Below are 20,025 nucleotides of genomic sequence, written 5' to 3'. Positions count from 1 at the left end.
TGAGAACATTTACTTCCTTTTTTTTACATCTTTTTTTGTAGGAAATTAATCTGTGATTCAATTATCTGAAAGAACCCCTCCATACACTGCATAACACTTAAGACTTAAATATCAGGGTGTAGAGCATAAGACTATAATAAAAATAATTGATGGGATTAGGACAATAGCTAGAGAGAAACTTTTAACCATAGCTCCATATGCATCAGCAATGTTGATGTGTTCCCATGTAATGTCTGGACATGCTAAAGAAAGTATCAAAAAAATATCAGTCTAATTCCATCAATAACCAGTTTGAGATATTTTTATCTCACCTGTTGTCCTGAGATGAACTGTGACTTTGTCATAACAGGTCCCTTTAGGACATCAACTGTCCCTTTGTTCTGACTGTTGGAACAGTAATGATCATCGGCTATCGTGATTTGCTCATTTTCTTCAGCTTCCAGCTGGCTCTGGTTGAAACGCAGGGAACCTTTCAGGATGTCCTTGATCTGTTGTCAAAGGGGAAAAAATTTAAGCTAGAAATTCAGAGGAATTATACATTTTCTAAAGCTCTGTGCAGCATGCTTTCATACACCATTTCCCCAAAATGCTTCCTTTTACGAAATAGGAAGCAAGCCAATATTCATATCTATATTAGCTATAGATCTAAATATCAGCCAGATGTGGTTATATCTGAGTCTGAAAAACAAGTAACTAAGAAATCTAAAGAGAAATTAAGATTATTTAAGATTATTCCCTACACATTTAACATATGTCACACTGTTCCTGATAAAATGTATTTCAAAGGAACAGAGAGCTTTAATGGTCGGAACTACAGATGCTCAGCAGCATTCTCATTTTATGTACATAGTATTTTTTCATTTAATTCAATGACATTCAAGTGTCAGCAGTTCTAAATAACGGGGACATAGGCATGATTATTGCCTAGCATGTACATTTTGCATTAAGAAAAATGATGGTGTGGCTTAAGTCCAGAAGTTGGTGTCACACTGTCTCAGTTCCGGTTTGAGGTCTCCAGAACTTTCCAGGGAGCAAATACTGTGCAAGACATAGGTACTCTTTACAGAAGAGTTTTATCTTTTTCTATAAAAGTATGCTGCAATGCTTGATGCATTTAGTAATAAACACTTAAAACAAGACAGAACATCAGTATAAAAAAAGGAGAGTAAAAAGAAAGGATTAATAGCACTGAAGGATACAAGAATGGTAAGTTAAGCTATAGTTATACCTGCTTCAAACCAGCCAAGGAAACCAGAATTTCATCTTCTTTTTCCAAGTGTTCTTGTAATATGACTTCCTGGATATTTCCTGTAACACCAAAAGGAAAAAAAAAGGTAAAGAGAAACAAATTCCCTAAATAATTTCTACTGTGCTGCCAACTTACTGCTGAATTACTCTTTCACAACTAAATCCTATGACTTGCAAACACAATTTTGCACACAGACCTAGAGGTTGACAACCTTATTAGCTGTGGAGGTGAGGCCAGCCCAAGCGTGCCGCTGCTGCCAGGAGACCTCAGCAACACTGTGCTGCTGCGGGACTGATACTGCCCCAGGGGCTCAGGCTACTACTGGTCCCCTGAAGAAAACATCGGCCTCTGTGACATAACGGAGTGACACACATCTTTGAACCTGTAAATGCTTTGGGAAGCACTCAAGAACATTTACAGCAGCCTGCTGCAGCTCACAGAAAGGGTTAGGGTAGGAGCACAGCAATCTTCATCTTCATCCCATGGACACTGCAGATGCCAGAATGCTCTTCTGTTTATAAAAATACTGAAATATTCATTTTGTTTCCAACTCCATTTTTTAGGTAAAAAACACAGGGCTGAGCAAAACTCATTTGACAGAAAGAGCAGTGCAGTACTGTCACTCCTGCCTCCTATACGTAGAGCGCTGTCCTCCAAGGATGCATTTCAATACCCTGGTATATGGTGTTTGCAGAAGTCAGGGCTGGAGGCTGGCTGACACATCAGAACTGGAGCTGGGATGGTCTCCTTGTGTCAGGAAAATCCCAGGCAATGCTACAGTCCAAACTAGCCCAGAGAAACTATAGCTCTTATAGCTCTGCACTCTTTAAACTGTGTCAGGTCCTTCTCTGGCCTCCTAGATGCTACTTTCCTCCTCTTTAAGAACATAGCAAATATTCCTTGTGACAGAGTTGCAGATTGAGATGGTATCTGTTGATTGAAAATGACAGGATACTCTTTTGTGCCACTCCTGTCTGACATACGCAGAGCTGAGCCCAAATTCCTCAGTGACACTCAATTGGGAACGACGGTTTGCTGCTCATGAATATCTGTATCCCAGGTGCTTCACAATTAGAGCTTTGTACCATTCATCCACACCTGCATTGCATTTGTTTGTTTTTAAAAAGATCCTACATGTTCAGCAAAAAGCCAAAACTGTTGTCACAGATTATGCTGACAAGGATGAATATGATAACACTGCCAACTTTGACACAGAAAGAAGTTTCAAGAAAAAACATTGAGCAATTTAGTGTAAGTTTTGCATTCACAGAATAAACAGGAAACAAATGAGATGCGGGAGCCTGGACAAGAAGATTAAAAATAAAGAGGTGGATTTAAACCCCACATATAGGCACAGAAGTTTGAAATTGAGTGGGAGCCAAGAATCAGTAATGGGTATAAATGAAGACTGGAAGGGGCAAAGAGGAGAAAGGGTCAAAGCCTAAGGACTAAATGAACTGCTAAAAAAGTAATCTGAAAAGCAGTAGGATCAAAAGAGGCTAAAGCCACAACAGGCAATACATGACAAGCGTCCATGAAAGAGTGGTGTGATCAAGGTCGAGAGCAACACTGAAGGTAAGATAACTCAGCTTTGCATAAGCAGTCTATCTGAACATGGAGACCCATGATCCATTTAGCACTCATTATTTACCATATTGCAGCAGCAGTGTCCTGCAGCAAGGAAGTAAAACGTACAATTGAACAATGTTCAGTACAAATTTTACATCAGAAAGACACTGCACTATAAAAGCTAGAAATAATATAAAATTAGATCTCTCTGCAAATATGTAACATCATGAATCCAGATAAAGTAAAATTAATTCAACATTTTACTTGCCTTTTTTTTTATGCTGTACATCTAAATTGTCTAATCTCTCGATTTGGTAAATAAAAGATATTAACATTTACTTATAAAATAAAACTTTAAATCCTAATTTCCACTGTTTAACAAACAATGCATCGAATCATTAAGGTTGGAAAAGACCTCTAAGATCATCAAGTCCAACTGTCAGCCCAACACCACTATGCCTACTAACTGTGTCCTGAAGTGATATATTTACATGTTTCTTGAACATCTCCAGGGATGGTGACTCCACCACTTCCCTGGGCAGCCTGTTCCAATGCTTTACCACTCTTTCAGTAAAGAATTTCCTAATATCCAATCTAAACCTCCCCTGGCACAACTTGAGGCCATGCCCTCGCATCCTGTCACAGGTTACTTAGGAGAAGAGACCAGCACCCACCTCGCTACAGCCTCCTTTCAGGTAGTTGTAGACAGTGATGAGGTCTCCCCTCAACCTCCTTTTCTGCAGGCTAAACAATCCCCGTTCCCTCAGCTGCTCCTCATAAGACTTGTGCTCCAGACCCTTCACCATCTTCATTGCCCTTCTCTAGACCTACTCCACCACCTCAACATCCTTCTTGTACTGAGGGTCCCTACTTTTAAAAGCTTTAGAATTTGTAACTTCAGAAGTACAAAGTCTTTGTAGGCAGGAAAGCAATGCTTAATCACAGCCTGAATTGCTAAATTCAACCGTTTCTTCGATTTCTCAGCATTAGAAAGAAAAGCAATTCTACAGTGCTTGATCCCCATGCAAATTACAACCATACATTAAAAAACTAAGGTACGCATACTGACTAAGCAGATGGACCAAGAAAATAATTCAAAACAAACCTCCAACCTGCTGAAGACTAAATGAGGGGAAATCTAAAAATAATGAAAATAAGAGCAAGAGAACAAAAACTGAAAGACATTCTAATTGTACATGACGTGGAAATAATCTACCGTTCTCTCTGTTCTTTAGAGATGTTTTGTAAGTCAGTATTTCAAAAAAATGGAAAAGAACCTATCATTCCTTTTCCCTGTCTAACGAGGAGAAAAGAATTTAAAAAAAATAATAAAATCCTTAGAAGAGAGAAGCATACAAGCACTGTGATTTTGCATGAGTGCCTCCTTGGTCACATCTTCCTGCTGGGACCAACCTTCATAACCCATGTAGACTGGAAGCAGAGGTGGGAATAAGAGGAGGGATGGGAAGCCACTCAGTACATACTCCACAGCTGCATTCCTGTGAATAGCTGTGCTGGGGCTCAGCAGTACACACCTAAGGAACTTTCAACCAAGCCCCTTCCCATTGCTGGGGGCACCTCCCAGGGTAGTCAGTTGCTGAGATGAACTGGGGAGGTCCCAAGTGCAGACAAAACTCTTTATTTTACTCTTCTGTATCTCAAAAGATAACCTTGTAACTATAGATACTTCTGAAAACACTAGCTCTGTTAAGTGTGCTAGGAAGTATATTTGATATGATATTGCTCAGCTGAAGGACTTCTGCATTAAGCTGAGATTTAATTATATAATTATTGCAATAATTAATAATATAATTATCATTTAATTATCCTTCCTTCATTGGAGATGTTGCTGTATTTTGAGAGAAGTGCTTTATGTATATAAATGAATTGGCCATATATATTGATTTTTTTTCCTTTTCTGATGCTCTATATCTGTACTTAACAGCTTTAAGCACTTTTTTCCCATAAAATAATAACTATCTTACCCTCCCACCCTGCCCCCACAGATGTTAATTAAGAACTGAAAACACCTCCCTAGCTGTAAAACAAACACTGATACAATGACTTAAACAAACGGATTATGTGATTCCTATATAATTCAAAATTGAATCCACTTTGATTTTATGCTATAAACATCTATCTTATTGGGAGAACTGTTTTCATTCAAAAGTTAACAAAATCCTACTGTACTTGGAAGACTAGGGCTAAGGTCAAGTATTTATGGCTACCTTTTGGGGTTTTTTTTCCAGCAAGATTTCATTGACCTGATGCCAAATGTTTTGCAAAGAAAATATTTATTTTTAGTGAGATTCTTACTAGAGGAAAACAAAAGGTGAATTATGCAATCTGCCACCTGGTGGTCAGAGCACTGCTATGAGACGTAGATCCCAGACAACCATTATGCAATTCTGGATTTATTTCAGCACAGTACTAACAAACCAACGAAATTTCACAAAATGAACTGTCATATCCTAACTGTACCGTTAACTAAGCCTCAGAAATACTGGAGCTGTAAACCCAGCTGTTCTCTTCAGAAGTCAGCAGTGTTATCCACTGTTATGGCCACTTTCAAACAAGTCTCATAACCCAAGGGATGCCTTTTACATAATTGATTACAATTAATATTGGGTGCTTATTGTCAAATTAGCAGATTTATTTTTGATTGATACTAGATTGATACTAGACAGGCAGAGAGAGTTGGGGTTGTTCAGCCTGGAGAACAGAAGGCTCCAAGGAGACCTTACAGCAACCTTCCAGAAGCTGAAAGGGGCTACAAGAAAGCTGGAGAGGGGCTGTTTACAAAGGCTTGTGGTGATAGAACAAGGGGAAACAGGTATAAACTGGAGAGCCTGATTTAGGCTAGACATAAGGAAGAATTTCTTCCTTGAGAGTGGTGAGGCACTGGCACAAGGTGCCAAAGGAAGTTGTGGATGCCCCATCCCTGGAGGTGTTCAAGGCCAGGTTGGATGGGGGGCCTTGGGCAGCCTGATCTAGTGGGATGTCCCTGCCCATGGCAAGGGGGTTGGAACTAGATGATCTTTAAGGTCCCTTCCAACTCTAACTATTCTATGATTCTATGATTCTAGATCAATAAATCAATAACTAGTTCCTCAGTGAGACTATGATCAGCTCTCCTGATATACTTTAAAACCAACTATAACTATAGAGGATTAACATGCAAATGATTGCATTATTTGTATTTCCTACAAAATATATAAAACCAATGTATCAAGTAGTATTTTGGATAGCAACAGTTGAAAGAGCTAAAAATTAAGATGAAGTGTATTTTTCATTTCTTGCCTTTACTGTTATCCCAAATTGTAAATAAGTTCACATGCAAACTCACTGTAGAGTGAGGTTGTTTTAAAAAAATCACCAAGATTACTATTTCCTCTCTCTGACTTAACTGCTAAAGGTTAAATTGAAGACATGCTATCATGCCCGGTACAGAGATGAAAGAGAACTATAATCCACAGCAGCTCTAGCAGGAAAATTAGAGAAGGCTTATGCTCTTTGATGACTGAACTGCTACATATTGCATGACGATGTGTGCAGTCACTGCTGAGTTCCTTAAACAAGGAAAGAGGCTGTTCACAACTTTCCTCTCTGAATGTGGAAAAGCTGTTAGGCTTGGCCTAATTATTTTAGAGGCTTATTAAATAAAAGAACTTTCACTTAAAATGCTGCATGCATTCAATACAGATTCTACAAGAGACCCACTCAGAGCTGTGTTAAATGAGTGGGAAAACTAGTCTCCTGTAGACAAGGTCCTCTCAGGCATCCCTTCATGCTTGTCCATCTAGAAGACAGACCTTCACCCCTAATCTCCCACCAGAGAAGTGGAGGACAGGCAGAGCTATAGCCCTGTGGGATGGACGCACAACATAGACTTAACTTTATACTAACACAAAACCAGATGGAGGTGGAGAAAACTGAACCTGGAAATAACATCTCTGCACTCTTAGGTTCTTTGTTTTCTCCTGCACCAATGCCTTTTTGCAGTGCATGTCTCTCCTAACAACTTCTATTTTAAGCCAGTCTCTGTGGGGCCTTTCCAGGAAGATCATTCCTGCTGAGAGGAGCTAATTCGAAAGAACTGCAAGCTTTATTATGAATGCTGCCTTTCTACTACTAGTTCCTGATCAATGACTTGTGAAAAATAAACAGTGCCAGAATCATGTTAAATCGATTTTTTTTTCACACTTGCTTTCCACTACTGAGAAGACAGCTCAAAGTCAGAATGCAAAAGTACCTTTTTGTTGCCAAGGTAAGGCAGCAGCAGGAGAGGGAGAGCTCAGTGTATATTTCACTTTATTTTTCTGAAAAAGAAAAGCAACCTTCCCCCTTCCCCTCTTCTGCAAGTTCCCACAGGCACAGCAAACTCTCTGGATTGATACCAAAGACCTTTTCCATGATCATTTTTATTATGAAATTAGGGTTTATAGAAAACGCTTCCAACATTTCCTGCACAGAATACTGGCAATAGGAAGACTACTTTTTCTCTAACATTAGAAAGCTGGAAGGATGGATGGGGAATTTAGCTTCTGATAATCAATTTTTCTCTCATTTCACAATAAATACTTCTTTCTGTTGTGGACCAGATTGGACATAAAATCTAGAACTTAACAGTGGTTTGTGACTTTTTGAAAGATCACACAGTATGAGATAGTGACACTGCTGTTTAAGAATACAGTAGCTCAGGAAGATTCCAAATACTGCATTTTCTTTCCAGCATTACAAATACAAATGTCAGGAGTTAAATTTACTTCTCAAACTATAGTTTGTGATCTAAGTGTTCATAAAGGCACACCACTGAGTAGCACAACTTTCATTTATCTCTTTTGACAGTCCCAACTCTTATTGTGACAATATTAAAAGTATCGCTTAGCAGCAGTTGAGCTTTAAATAATATAAGGATCCTAAAAATGTGGAGTATTAAATTCTCTCTGAAGCGTTCCATTCTTGAATATATTTACATATTTATATATGCATATTTGTATAGTATGTACTTCTGATTCATATACATATGTCATGTGATGCACCAACACTTTATCAATATTTGCTATGTGGTAATACTTGTGACATCCGAGAAATATAGAATCACAGAATAGTTTGGGTTGGAAGGGACCTTAAAGATCATCCAGTTCCAATCTCCCTGCCATGAGCAGGGACACCTCTCACCAGACCAGGCTGCACAAGGCCCCATCCAACCTGGCCATGAACACTTCCAGGGAGGGGGCAGCCACAGCTTTCCTGGGCAACCTGTGCCAGTGCCTCATCACTGTCATCATGATAACTTTCTTTCTAATATCTAATCCAAATTTTTCTCCTTCCAATTTAAAGCCACGACCCCTTGTCCTATCACTATATGCCCGTGTGAAAAGTCCCTCCCCACCTTTCTTGACAGCCCCCTTCAGATACTGGAAGGCAGCTACAAGGTTTCCCTGCAGTGTTGTCTTCTCCAAGCTGAACAACCCCAATTCTCTCAGCCTGTCCTCGTATGGAAGGTGCTTCAACCCTCTTGTCATCTTTGTAGCCCTTCCCTGGACCCGTTCCAACAGTTCCATATCCTTCTTATGTTGAGGCTTCTAGAACCAGGACAGGAGTGTATTACCAGTCATCACGTGTTTTCAACGAGAATATAAAAGAGCCCGGGCACCACACCTCCCATGGCAGGTTATAGAGCATGCTTTTCCTCTCCAGAGCTATTTTTTGTTGGAGAAATTTTGGCCCTGATGGTAATGATAGACTGTACCATCCCCCACTCCTTAAACGAATGTACAGTGCCAATCATTGTTAAAACAAATGATGTCTGCATAGATGTCATGCGCTCCACATTCCCACATGTCCATTCTGCTCACTAAAACTTTACCCATGACTGCAAACACCTAGTCGGTAGCCTGAGTATCTCCAAGCCATATATTTTTCTTAAAGTTCAAAGCAATTTTTTTCTCTCTCTCTTTCTGCAGAATTACTTTCTTCCTGTTGCTGTTTACATTCACTGGAAATAGAAAAATTACTGAGAAGTGACAAGCAAATGAGAATTGGTTCTGCATAAGTGACAAACTTAATAGCCATAAGAAATTGAAACCTTACCTAAGGGGAAACTATACATTTTCACTTCCTTGCGATTCAAACCCTTCCTTCATATTGCAGTGGATTGCAGGTATTACACCTTAAAATTGCTGTGGTTGTGTAAAGGACAACTATTGCAGATCAAGTAGAGATTTTGAAAATATAAGGTACTCTACTTCTTGTGTGGCTGAACCCATTAAAACTGTTCCTGATTTTACAAGCAGAATGACATAATCAAATATCATTGTGGTAAATGTTACATAAAAACTTAGATAGATTGAGAGTTTTGAAAACAAACATCCATAAATGTCTGAAAATCCATTTAAAACACTCTTAAGGGATTTTCTAAGATCCATGTCATATATAAAATAAATGACAATGAACTGTGAAAGCCATTTTTAAAGCTTTCTATGGGATTATTTTCTCTAGTATAGAATTATGATGTTATCTGAACCTATTTTAATAAATCCACGTGAACACATCACTGTGTATTTTTCTTTAATTGATTGTTGTTTAGAGTTTTCCTTATCTGTTTGAAAACCTGGGTTGCAGTTATTAGTTTCTACTGTGCTGTCAACCTAATTGCTATGGTGAGCATTTATGGAAACAATTAAGCATAAAATGTATTTCATTCTAGTTAGCTTTAGTGTTTGACCTGCCTGGAGAAACTTGTGTGATGTTAAAGTATTATGTATCTTGTTATTTTTGTGTGTAATATAAGTATACGCTGTTGCATTTTATGCTCTTTTCCGCTGTAAAGACTTTATTATAAAAGGCTACTGTTGCATACTTTATTTTTGAAAGATTGAGGGTCACCAAATGCACATTAACTCCTCAGACAACTTTTACGTTTTGGATCAGGTACATCAACATTTAATCGTTTAAATATTTACCTTGTTAACTGATATTTAATAAGCATAACTGAATGACTTGTTTGATTGCAGTCTGTGCTAGTTTTGCCTATGTAAATAGCAATATGCTGTAAAATTATTGGTTAGAATATTGCACACAAAAGGTTAGTTTACATTTCTCAAAAAAAAAAAAAAAAGTCTACATTTTTCTATCTTGTGAAGCTGGTGAAATTACGCTGCCATCCAGAAAAAAAAGGATGTTGCAACTTATTTCAGATTAAACTCTACAGAGGACCCATGAATCAAGCCTTGGGAGGTTTTTGTTTCTCCTGAGGTGAACTGAACATTAATGAAGACATTCGATATTGACACAGGAGACAATATATACATCCAATACATGTTACTAATGTAATTCTTGTGGCTGCTGCTCAGTAAATAGTATGTTATCTACAGCTGTTCTAACCTGAGAGAAGAGCTAATGTATCAAAACTAAAGACTACTTTCTTTTCTTTTCTTTTCTTTTCTTTTCTTTTCTTTTCTTTTCTTTTCTTTTCTTTTCTTTTCTTTTCTTTTCTTTTCTTTTCTTTTCTTTTCTTTTCTTTTCTTTTCTTTTCTTTTCTTTTTTCTTTTCTTTTCTTTTCTTTTCTTTTCTTTTCTTTTCTTTTCTTTTCTTTTCTTTTCTTTTCTTTTCTTTTCTTTTCTTTTCTTTTCTTTTCTTTTCCTCTTGTTATTTCTTCATTTAAGGAATCTTGCTCTATTAACTGCATTTTCTCTATTCATTATAAACTCCTGTTTCTAACCTATGGTATTTCTGTAATAGAACATACTAGCGTCAAATGTGCCATGAGGTGATGGGGCAGTACTCCTAAAATCAGTGTTATGCTATTAAAGACTTTTTAAGTATCCATGGAGTGTATTTGGGTTTTGCATAAGACGAATGCAATATTAGTTTTATTGCCTGAGAAGTTCGATGTCAGAAATGAATTAATTTTCTTAGTAGAAGAGACTGTAATTTACAGTAGCTTTGAATTAAACTAGTAAAGGAAAAAAAGAAAAATACATTGGGAGCCCCGAGACATATTTGAACCACTTATTCAGAAGTCCTTATTAGGAGTGCATTATTGACAGTAGAGCTGGATTTCTGCCTGGATTATATCTGAAAAGGAAGTCAGCCCAAGCTGTGAATTGTGGTTACATTCACACTAAAATAATTAGAAACGCATGTTAAAGGAAAGCCATTTTCCCGTGCTTCCTTTAGTTTTGTTCCCTGCACTTTTCAATGTCTTGCACAGATTTGATAAATGTACTGGTTTTCTGTTTGCTACCTCTGTATAGTTTTGAGTTACACTGCTGCTCTGTTCTGAAGATGAGTAGTTTTCCGTGTCACCTGGTCCATCTACCTACTCCAGTCCTCTTCAGTGAAAACAGTTGTCTGGGATCATTCAAGTAGTTCTGTGCCCTTCCTCTAATGATGCCACGTACTCTGAACATGGTGGGTGACCATGAGAGGCTGAACAAAGCGTGAAGAGTGAAAGGAATTTTACCATATATGCTCTTGCTCACCTGGTCGGTTACAATATAGGTATAATGATTTAAATTAAATGTGGATCTTGAAGAATATAATAATAAGCAAACTAACGACTATGGTAAGGTTCAACTATAATAATGCCAAAGATATTTATGGAAATAATGGGGAAATTAACAATTCAGTCATGCCAGAACTTAGCTTCTGCCAAGTTTTTATTCCTCTGAAGCTGACATCAGAAGAGAAATCACTGTCTAGAAGATACTGGAAAGGAAAGGATGGATTGTCAGTGGCCATGAGCAGCAGGGAGATTTCAGCACACAAATGGAAGGTAGCAAGAAGTAAAGGGAAGAAAACGCCGTGAGAGCAATTTGCTGACACTTGCAGAGAAAGGTGTTTAGCTAATGATGGGGTGTGTCAGCTTCATAATTTTAATCTCCTTTTCATTCAGATTGCCAAGATGAAAGGGTTTGTGGGTGCCGACAACAGTTGGACTTTCAGGACTGGCACAGTTGTAGGCAAGAAGTAGCTCTCTATCAGCGTGTGCTTTTGACCTTAAGTTACCCTCAAGGGACAAAAAGGTGGTTTAAATTACTGGGGTATGAAGGATCTACGCGTGCGTGTATGTGTGTGTGTCTGTCTGTCTGTGTCTGTGTCATGACCAGAAGCAAACAACTGTGTTTAGTTTAATAAATGTGTTAATGTTCTTTATGCATAAACTGTTTTTATAGGTTACTTTACCTCGTTATTTTTAAACTCATAGGGCTGTGTTTGATGTGGCCTTTTTTATTTCTAGCATTTCTCATCACACTGTGTTTGTAAAGTATGGATTATTTTATTTATTTCTCAAGCACAAGAGGACTCATTTAATGCATTTACTACCTCAACAAATTATAACGTATTTCATTTCAACCCAGGGCAACAAAATAATTTCCATTTCATTTTTTCCTTACAAAAATGTCATAACCTTCCATCCCACCACATAGAATCATAGACTCATAGAATAGCCAGGGTTGGAAGGGACACCAAAGATCATCTTATTCCAACCCCCCTGCCATAAAAATTCAGTACTATCTTGCATATATTTTACAAGTACTGCGTCTAGATCTATGTTGGGCCCTATACAAGTATACATCAGCCTCTAAATAATAAGCAGCTCTTCCTCCCCCTGCAAATTATCTTGATAATGAAATGCATCCTTGCAACAATTGCGTTCACCATTAAAGGAGGGATGGATGAAGTCAGTCTAATTATGTCTTCAGAGGTGTTACTTACTTCACACAATAACTAAGATTATACTAGTAACTATATCCTGCAAACTTTTATTCCTGTATTTTTATATTTTTCCTTTCTTGGTCATGGTGTTTGCAATAGTCACAGTGAAAATGTGGCTTTGACCTGTGTTTAATAAGTCTTCCAAAAAACATTTGTTCGAGAGGTGTCAGGCAGCATAAGCGTAAATGAATCTTGCAGCTGCCAGCATTGTCTCCTAGCTGTGACAGGGACAGAATCACAGAATCAGAATCACACAAGGTTGGAAAGGACCCATTGGATCATCGAGTCCAACCGTTCCTAACACTCCCTAAACCATGTCCCTAAGTACTTCATCCACCCGTTCCTTAAACACCTCCAGGGAAGGCGACTCGACCACCTCCCTGGGCAGCCTGTTCCAGTACCCAATGACTCTTACTGTGAAGAATTTTTTTTCTGATATCCAACCTGAACCTCCCCTGACGGAGCTTCAGGCCATTCCCTCTTGTCCTGTCCCCTGTCACTTGGGAGAAGAGGCCAGCTCCCTCCTCTCCACAACCTCCTTTCAGGTAGTTGTAGAGAGTAATAAGGTCTCCCCTCAGCCTCCTCTTCTCAAGGCTAAACAACCCCAGCTCTCTCAGCCGCTCCTCATAAGACTTGTTCTCCAGCCCCCTCACCAGCTTTGTTGCTCTTCTCTGGACACGCTCCAGAGCCTCAACATCCTTCTTGTGGTGAGGGGCCCAGAACTGAACACAGTATTCGAGGTGCGGTCTCACCAGTGCCGAGTACAGAGGGAGAATAACCTCCCTGGACCTGCTGGTGACCCCATTTCTGATACAAGCCAAGATGCCATTGGCCTTCTTGGCCACCTGGGCACACTGCTGGCTCATGTTCAGTCGGCTGTCAACCAGCACCCCCAGGTCCTTCTCTTCTGTGCAGCTCTCCAGCCATGTCCTCTGATCCCATTCAAAAGGACATGTCCTCTGATCCCATTCAAAAGACTAACTTTCATTTTTTTGTTACTGTGATGTTGTAACTGCTAGGAATTTTGTAAACATGCACAGTTATCTACAGCCAACCTATGAAAGCCCAGAGCTGGCATGTCATTCCAGAGGCAGAATACTAGTGGTGTTTAGAACAACGGGGGATTAAAACTTCATCTTTCTGCATCCCTTCTATAATCCACACTGGAAGGGCAGAGATGTACTGGAATACCGGTGAAGGACATAACAACATATTGCAGATAGCAGAAGTCGCATTAGAAGATGCACTGTAAGGACAACCCAACCAGCCCTATATGAGTAGCTCAGAGTTTTAATGGCTTTGGCTTAGTGGAGTTAGCATGCTTAAGCACAAACTTACTAGATGCAGGTCAGAGTTGAGATGTTTTTGTGATGTTGCTTCCAAGACAAGAAGTGATTTAAAGACCTGGATGTTAAGCAACATATTTCTGAGACCCACCTGAATGTCTCTCTAGCAGCTGGCTCAAGCTTTGCAGTACCAGTATGAAGATGAACTTAATAAAACCAGGTAGACTTATGTTTCTTCTGTCTAATTGGGTACCTTCACACATACTTCAAAGGCGTTGTGCAGCACCCTGTGAGCTAACCCTTTGCAGAGCTGGTATGAGTCTGCATGGCTTATTAGCTGAGACTTTAAGCTGTGAGAAAACAGCTAAATTGCTTCTGAATCTCAACTAGCTGGCAAAGCAACCGTCTGCATTTACACAGTGCTGCCCTTAAGCAAAACCAAGTGTGGAATGACCTTAGTTTCTCTGCCTCTACATCCTGAAAAATTGCCCATCAAAAAAGAATACTTTCTATATAAAGATCCCCATATCCAAGTTAATACCCAACCAATGTTCCTTTAAATTGCCTCTTGTGAAAAGGACTTCCTGTACCACATGTGTAATTATTTGGTAAACTTGGAGGTCTGAAACTATGTCTCTGTTTGAAACAAATGGTAGGTTCTTCTGCCTTAGAGAACAGTGATGGATTGGTTCCTGTCCCTTATAAACAAACAACATTTCAAAATTCAGCACTTTTCTCTCTGGAACACAACTGGCAAACTCATAAACATCCTTCACAATCTCTCATATTAGTGCTTGCCTACAGAGGATTAATACTTCCCCGGGCTTTTGATTTACTCTTTGTTCAGAGGTTGCACTTTAATCCTGGGCAGTGCTTATGTGCTCTGAACCCTAAAGATATTATACAAGAATAGCAAAAGGTGTCAGATGGCAGTGTCATCTACTGATGCCTCTTGAATTTCCATTTAACAGCGCTGTGTTGGCTTCAGTCTGGCACGGAGACAGGCTTTGCTCTTTGAGACATGTTGAACTAACACCTCAAACTCTATTCCATGTCAAATGTGAAGGATAATTGAGGAGCCTCCGAGCAGATACCATGGGACATTTTGAGTGATGCTTGGATGCGCGTCTTAGAGAAATTATTCATGATCTGCTCTAAGACATTAGACAGAGGTCACATTTACTGGGGAAAATATTATTCTGAATGCACTTGGAAGCTTGATGCTTTCCTTTCCACATAATGAAACAAAGGGGGAGACAATAAAAATACTTCAAAACACAAATAACATTATGACAGGGTATAATACTGTAATACTTAACTGGTCTATTATGGCTTTCTGAATCACTGAGCCTTGAGATATTTATGCGTGCTAACAGAAAAGTACCTCACAGAAAGAAAAATGCTGAAGAACATTGCCATATTACCAAATGCATCAGGGACAATATTATCTCCTGAAAAAGGCCAGTTTATGTGAAAAAGTAACATCAAGTAAATGTATCAGTGATGATGCTGGAGCAGTAATAGCCATGGCAACTATAGTTTTTCAGTATCAGTCAAATAATATTCTGCATTTATATTGTGAACAAAGCCGCAGGACAAGCTGACAAGATAGGATGTATCTTCATTTCATTAATGGAAAAAATTGAACATGGGATTTTTTTTTTTCCTGAAAGCTGTGACAAGCTTGTGAAAAACAGTGGGAACAGAAGTAAAATCTACTTTCCTATCTGGTACAAAAATTTCAACATTTGTCTTTGGAGGCATTAAAAGGCATTCCATCTTAGCAGTTCTTAGCAGTGGGTCAGGGAGATGGGGAAGAAAAATAAAGCTCTCTCTAATGCACAATTCTAAGAAGGAGACAAAGATCACAGAATGACTTTCCTCTGTTTTCATAATCAAAACCTATCTCTAAGTTCTACACATAATGCTAAGTAGTAATATTTTGGAACCATCATTCATTCCCATGGTAACATCCCCTGATATTACAAGCCGTTAATTATGTTGTTGTCATGTGGTACGCTGTATGTTTTATTTACAGGAGATAAACATTTCATGAAAGCATCTTTGAGTATATGAACAAAGTAAAAACTGCTGTTCTATCCCTCTGGTCCTTCCTTGTGCTCTGTGTAAAGAGAATGCCATATCAGCAGGTATCTGCTGAAAGCTATAGAAATAGAATGCTGGTAAAGAAATGCAATATCATTATATGGCAAAGAGCAGAATTCTGCCTGAGGTTTTAACTAAACAAAAACATTTTTCTAGGAACACATATAAAACCCTACTTGATATAATTGTATTTTAAATAAATAGATTATAAATCACTAGGGATTCGAAACAGAATAGGTGACTTTATGGTTACATTGATTACTTCTGAGCTACAACACATGACATCCCTGCCATAAAGTAACTGTCCCTGACTGTCATGAGGACCCACCCCGGTAAAAGAAAGAGCCTGAGAAAAGACAGCCAAACCATTCTGAATTATTTCACTTGAAATTACAAGAAGAGGATTCTATAATTGTTTGACATTCCGATTTATAGTGCCAATTAAATAATTCTGTGGTGAATGGTCACTGGATATGCATTTTTATAAGCTTGAATTAACATTGTTTTGTTAAAAAGTGACCTGCAACTATAACACGGTCAATACAGGAAAAAGAATATTGGTTGAGTAATAAACTCTGAAAAAAACCTGCTTAAAAAATCAATCTAAAAAAATGTGTGTTTTTTAAAAAATAAGAAACTTAAACTTTAACATATTTAAAAGGCAGGGCTTAGACTAGGATACTGACTTATTGATAATTCTTAAAAAGGTTACCTAATTCTTTGTTAAAGGAATTGGTTCTGGAAGTCTCCTCAAATTTTACATGTCCGTATGTTTTTATCAATTATTTAGACAACTATTAAATGCGTGATGGCTAAGCCTGCAGTTTGAGAGGCAGAAGCAAAACCAGAGCACATTGCAGGGTAACCTGAGTTATTCAGCTAAAAAGCAAAATGACAAGAAGTGAATTTTAAAATCATCAAATGCAAGGAACATTTCCTGACTTTACCTACAGGAAAAAATCCTCTATTCAGAAAGCTGTGATTCACCAAATGTTGTGAATAAGGTCATAATGGATTATCACCTCAACCTATCACTGTATCAAGGAGCATGAAAAGAGGAATGCCACTTAAGAGTAGAGAGATGACCTCCCTTTTGCCAAGTAACCACTTCGCTGAGTCCATTGCTGGTACAGCATATACTGACCTGATTAATCCACTTCAAAAGGCATATGAAAACCCTGAAGAACTGAAAGGAAGACCACAGAAGTGATCAGATCTAAAAAGCAACCCATATAAAATGAATCTTAAAGTGTCCTACATAGCAAAGGCAGTGCTGAAAGAGTAGTTAATTACTGCATACAGGTAAATTAAAAGAGGATTTTCAACCTTGCTATCAAGAATGCTACAAAACCCAAAAAACAGTTGATGAAGTCAGAAAAATTCAACCTCATAGGAAGGAGTAATATCCTTGAAATTAGATGTCCCAGCAGATTACAAGAAGAGTGATATAACTCATCATTATCTGCTCTGCGGTCTCTGACATGAAGCAATTTTCATGGGTAAGAGACACTTGGGGGAGAATTAGACCAGCTGCAGTAGCAGCCCCTGCTAATTTTTCTCTTAACCCAGAAATGATCAGATGTACTCTGAGTTCTATTTTGCTGTGATTCGCTGAAGCCCTGAGCAGTGGAGGGGCTCTGAAGATAATCTTCAGAGGTTGTTCTGTGATGCTATATAGAATCCATTTTCTTGAGCAGCTTGCTGGCTGCTGTGGTCCTCAGATCACTGGGATGAATATGATAGACAGATTTCAGGTCAGATGGAATTTTGTACAGGTCAGACGAGCAAGAAACCTGCTGGATATTATCACAAATCTTTCGCTCTCATTTCATATATTCAGTGCCAAAACCCAGACTACTTCAAGCATCTTTGGTTTTATTCTGATCTCTAATCTAGAGCAGTTGCTGTGGAAATGCTTGCACTTGAATTGACATTCCTGCTAAATGCTCCTAGCTTTCTTTCTTAAGAGGACAAACCTTCAGCTTATTTTCTTGACACAGTAATCTTTCCCCCATAACTTCAGTAGCTAATAATTTATCCCTTGCTTCTAATCTCATCATTGCTCATGTGCCCTCGCAGAAGCAGTCCAATACATCAGACTAAAGCTGTTGGGGTTAGAGGTTTACACTTTGCTTTTGAGTCTGCAATTCTAAGCTTTCAAATAAAACAATATTTATAGATTTTCCTGGGCTTATAAGAGTGACTACTAAAATATGCACATGAAATAGAATGAAAATACAAGTATAATATGGCTTTCACATCGGATCTTTTTGAACCAGCAAACATGTATATACTCAGTTCTACTCATTAAAATATTCAACTTCAAATTATCTTGTTTAGAATGTGATGTTGCAGGTTATAAATAAAGCTTAGAATTATTGCAGGTGGGCTTTGATTTCTTAATAACAGTGCTTTTTCACATAACAAAATATACTAATTTTTGAACTTCAGTTCAACACGGTTTAAAAATGCTGCTTTATCAAAGCATAGCCAAGCATATTTACAACTGAACTGAGTGAATATTTTTGTTTACTTTCTCTGATTTGTCGAGGCAATATATAAATTGAGTTTTAGACTGGTGTCTTTGCTGATTCTGTTCCGAATGTATTGACTCCTTCCTCAATATATTTCCTCTGGTCTGAGCAAAATATTACAAACTAGTCAGCCTATACTAACACATTTTTACATAATGAAGGTGATCAGCATAGATTGTGCAGATATTATATTTAATGACAGCATATGAATTGATACAACTATTATTGCATGCATCAAGTATCATTCTGGGACTGTTGAACTGCAAATGGGATTACAAAAAGAGCTATGAGCTCCAGCACATCTCATAGAGTACAAGAATGAAGGCCACCTGTGATAAAATGCTTCTACTTTTCTCTTAGTATTGCCAGTGGCCAATATATTCCCAAGTTAACAAGTATGACAATATAAAGATACAGTAGTTGGCAGCACCTGGTAGAACAACTAAGTACATCAATTCAATTTTCATCATGACTTGTAAAATAATATGCACGTAAATATTATTCTAGTTCTAATACAAACACGAAGAGAGTCTTCACAAAGATTTACAGGTTAATATAGAGTATAGCACTTACCAAGATGCGTATTCATCATCTTTGCACAATATTTGCACATGGCTTCCAAGTCATTTAGCTGTCCTTGTAGGAATGAAATCTGGGCCTCCAATTCTTCCTCCTACAATTAAGAGATTATTATCATTAAACTCACCAGCTTCCTATGATACACTGTAAAAGTGGTAACACAACCCTTGTCATGCTTAGACATCTAGTAATTTTTCCTATTCCTTTGCTTTTGAGAATATTTTAGAAATAAAGAGAATCACCTTCCAATTGTACTTATTAAAAGAATTTTGGATTCTTTTATCATTTCATGGAAATAAGAGTAGAGTTTAATGTTTCAGTGCTCATTAATAACACACTTTTTCTTTCTAAAAAGTCAAATAAAAACCTGCCTACGTTGATCCAAGAAAGGTTAACAATTTGTATTTCTTTTACAGACTAGGTACTAGGTTTTGCTTGTGCAAATACAGTACCACAGCAATGGCTGAAAAAACTCACTCAATGAGGAAAATTCTCATTTCTGGCTGAGTAATTTCCACTTTGAAACTTCAGAAATATTCCTTTTTTTTTATTTCAAGGCATAGATTTAATGAAACCTAATGCCATACATCATGGATGCATTACTGCCATATATTTTGGCATATTTATTGGTATAACACATTGTGCTCTATCTGCTTAAACCCCCTGCACTTCACTGCTCAGACAGCTGCACTTTCACACAATGTCTTATGGTGAAATTTAGGTGAAAATTATTTGGATTTCACATAATATAAAGTGCTTATTCTAAATTATCAAGTTATGTTTAATAAATAAGCATCACGTGTAATTTAAAACATGAATTTTTTTAGAAAAAGATTCTTTATTTTAAGGCCCAGGAGAAGCATTATTATCCAGCCACATGCCCTGTCTAAGCAACGGGAACGACTTCAGCTAAGAATTCCTCTTTGAACTCCTTTGTTTGCTGGTTTACAGAGGCATCCAGTTCTGACTTTGAAGA

The 20,025-nt window shown here is 38.0% G+C and overlaps 1 protein-coding gene across 8 annotated transcripts in view; it reads right to left on the bottom strand.

Moving 5' to 3' along the window:
* TBC1D5 (TBC1 domain family member 5) overlaps positions 1-20,025 on the bottom strand; it is a 319,581-nt gene that overhangs the window by 9,400 nt on the left and 290,156 nt on the right. For all 8 annotated transcript variants that reach the window (XM_054057267.1, XM_054057266.1, XM_054057270.1 and 5 more), the window contains 3 exons: positions 19,044-19,143; positions 1,229-1,308; positions 312-488 (listed from right to left, as the gene is read on the bottom strand). In XM_054057267.1, coding sequence (XP_053913242.1) covers positions 312-488; positions 1,229-1,308; positions 19,044-19,143 — 357 coding nt within the window. The remainder of the gene's footprint in view (positions 1-311; positions 489-1,228; positions 1,309-19,043; positions 19,144-20,025) is intronic.

Source organism: Cuculus canorus, chromosome 2, assembly GCF_017976375.1.
Source record: "Cuculus canorus isolate bCucCan1 chromosome 2, bCucCan1.pri, whole genome shotgun sequence".
NCBI classification, from domain to species: domain Eukaryota; kingdom Metazoa; phylum Chordata; class Aves; order Cuculiformes; family Cuculidae; genus Cuculus; species Cuculus canorus.
Note: the sequence above shows the minus strand (reverse complement) of the source record. Positions and strands in the feature narration are given on the sequence as shown.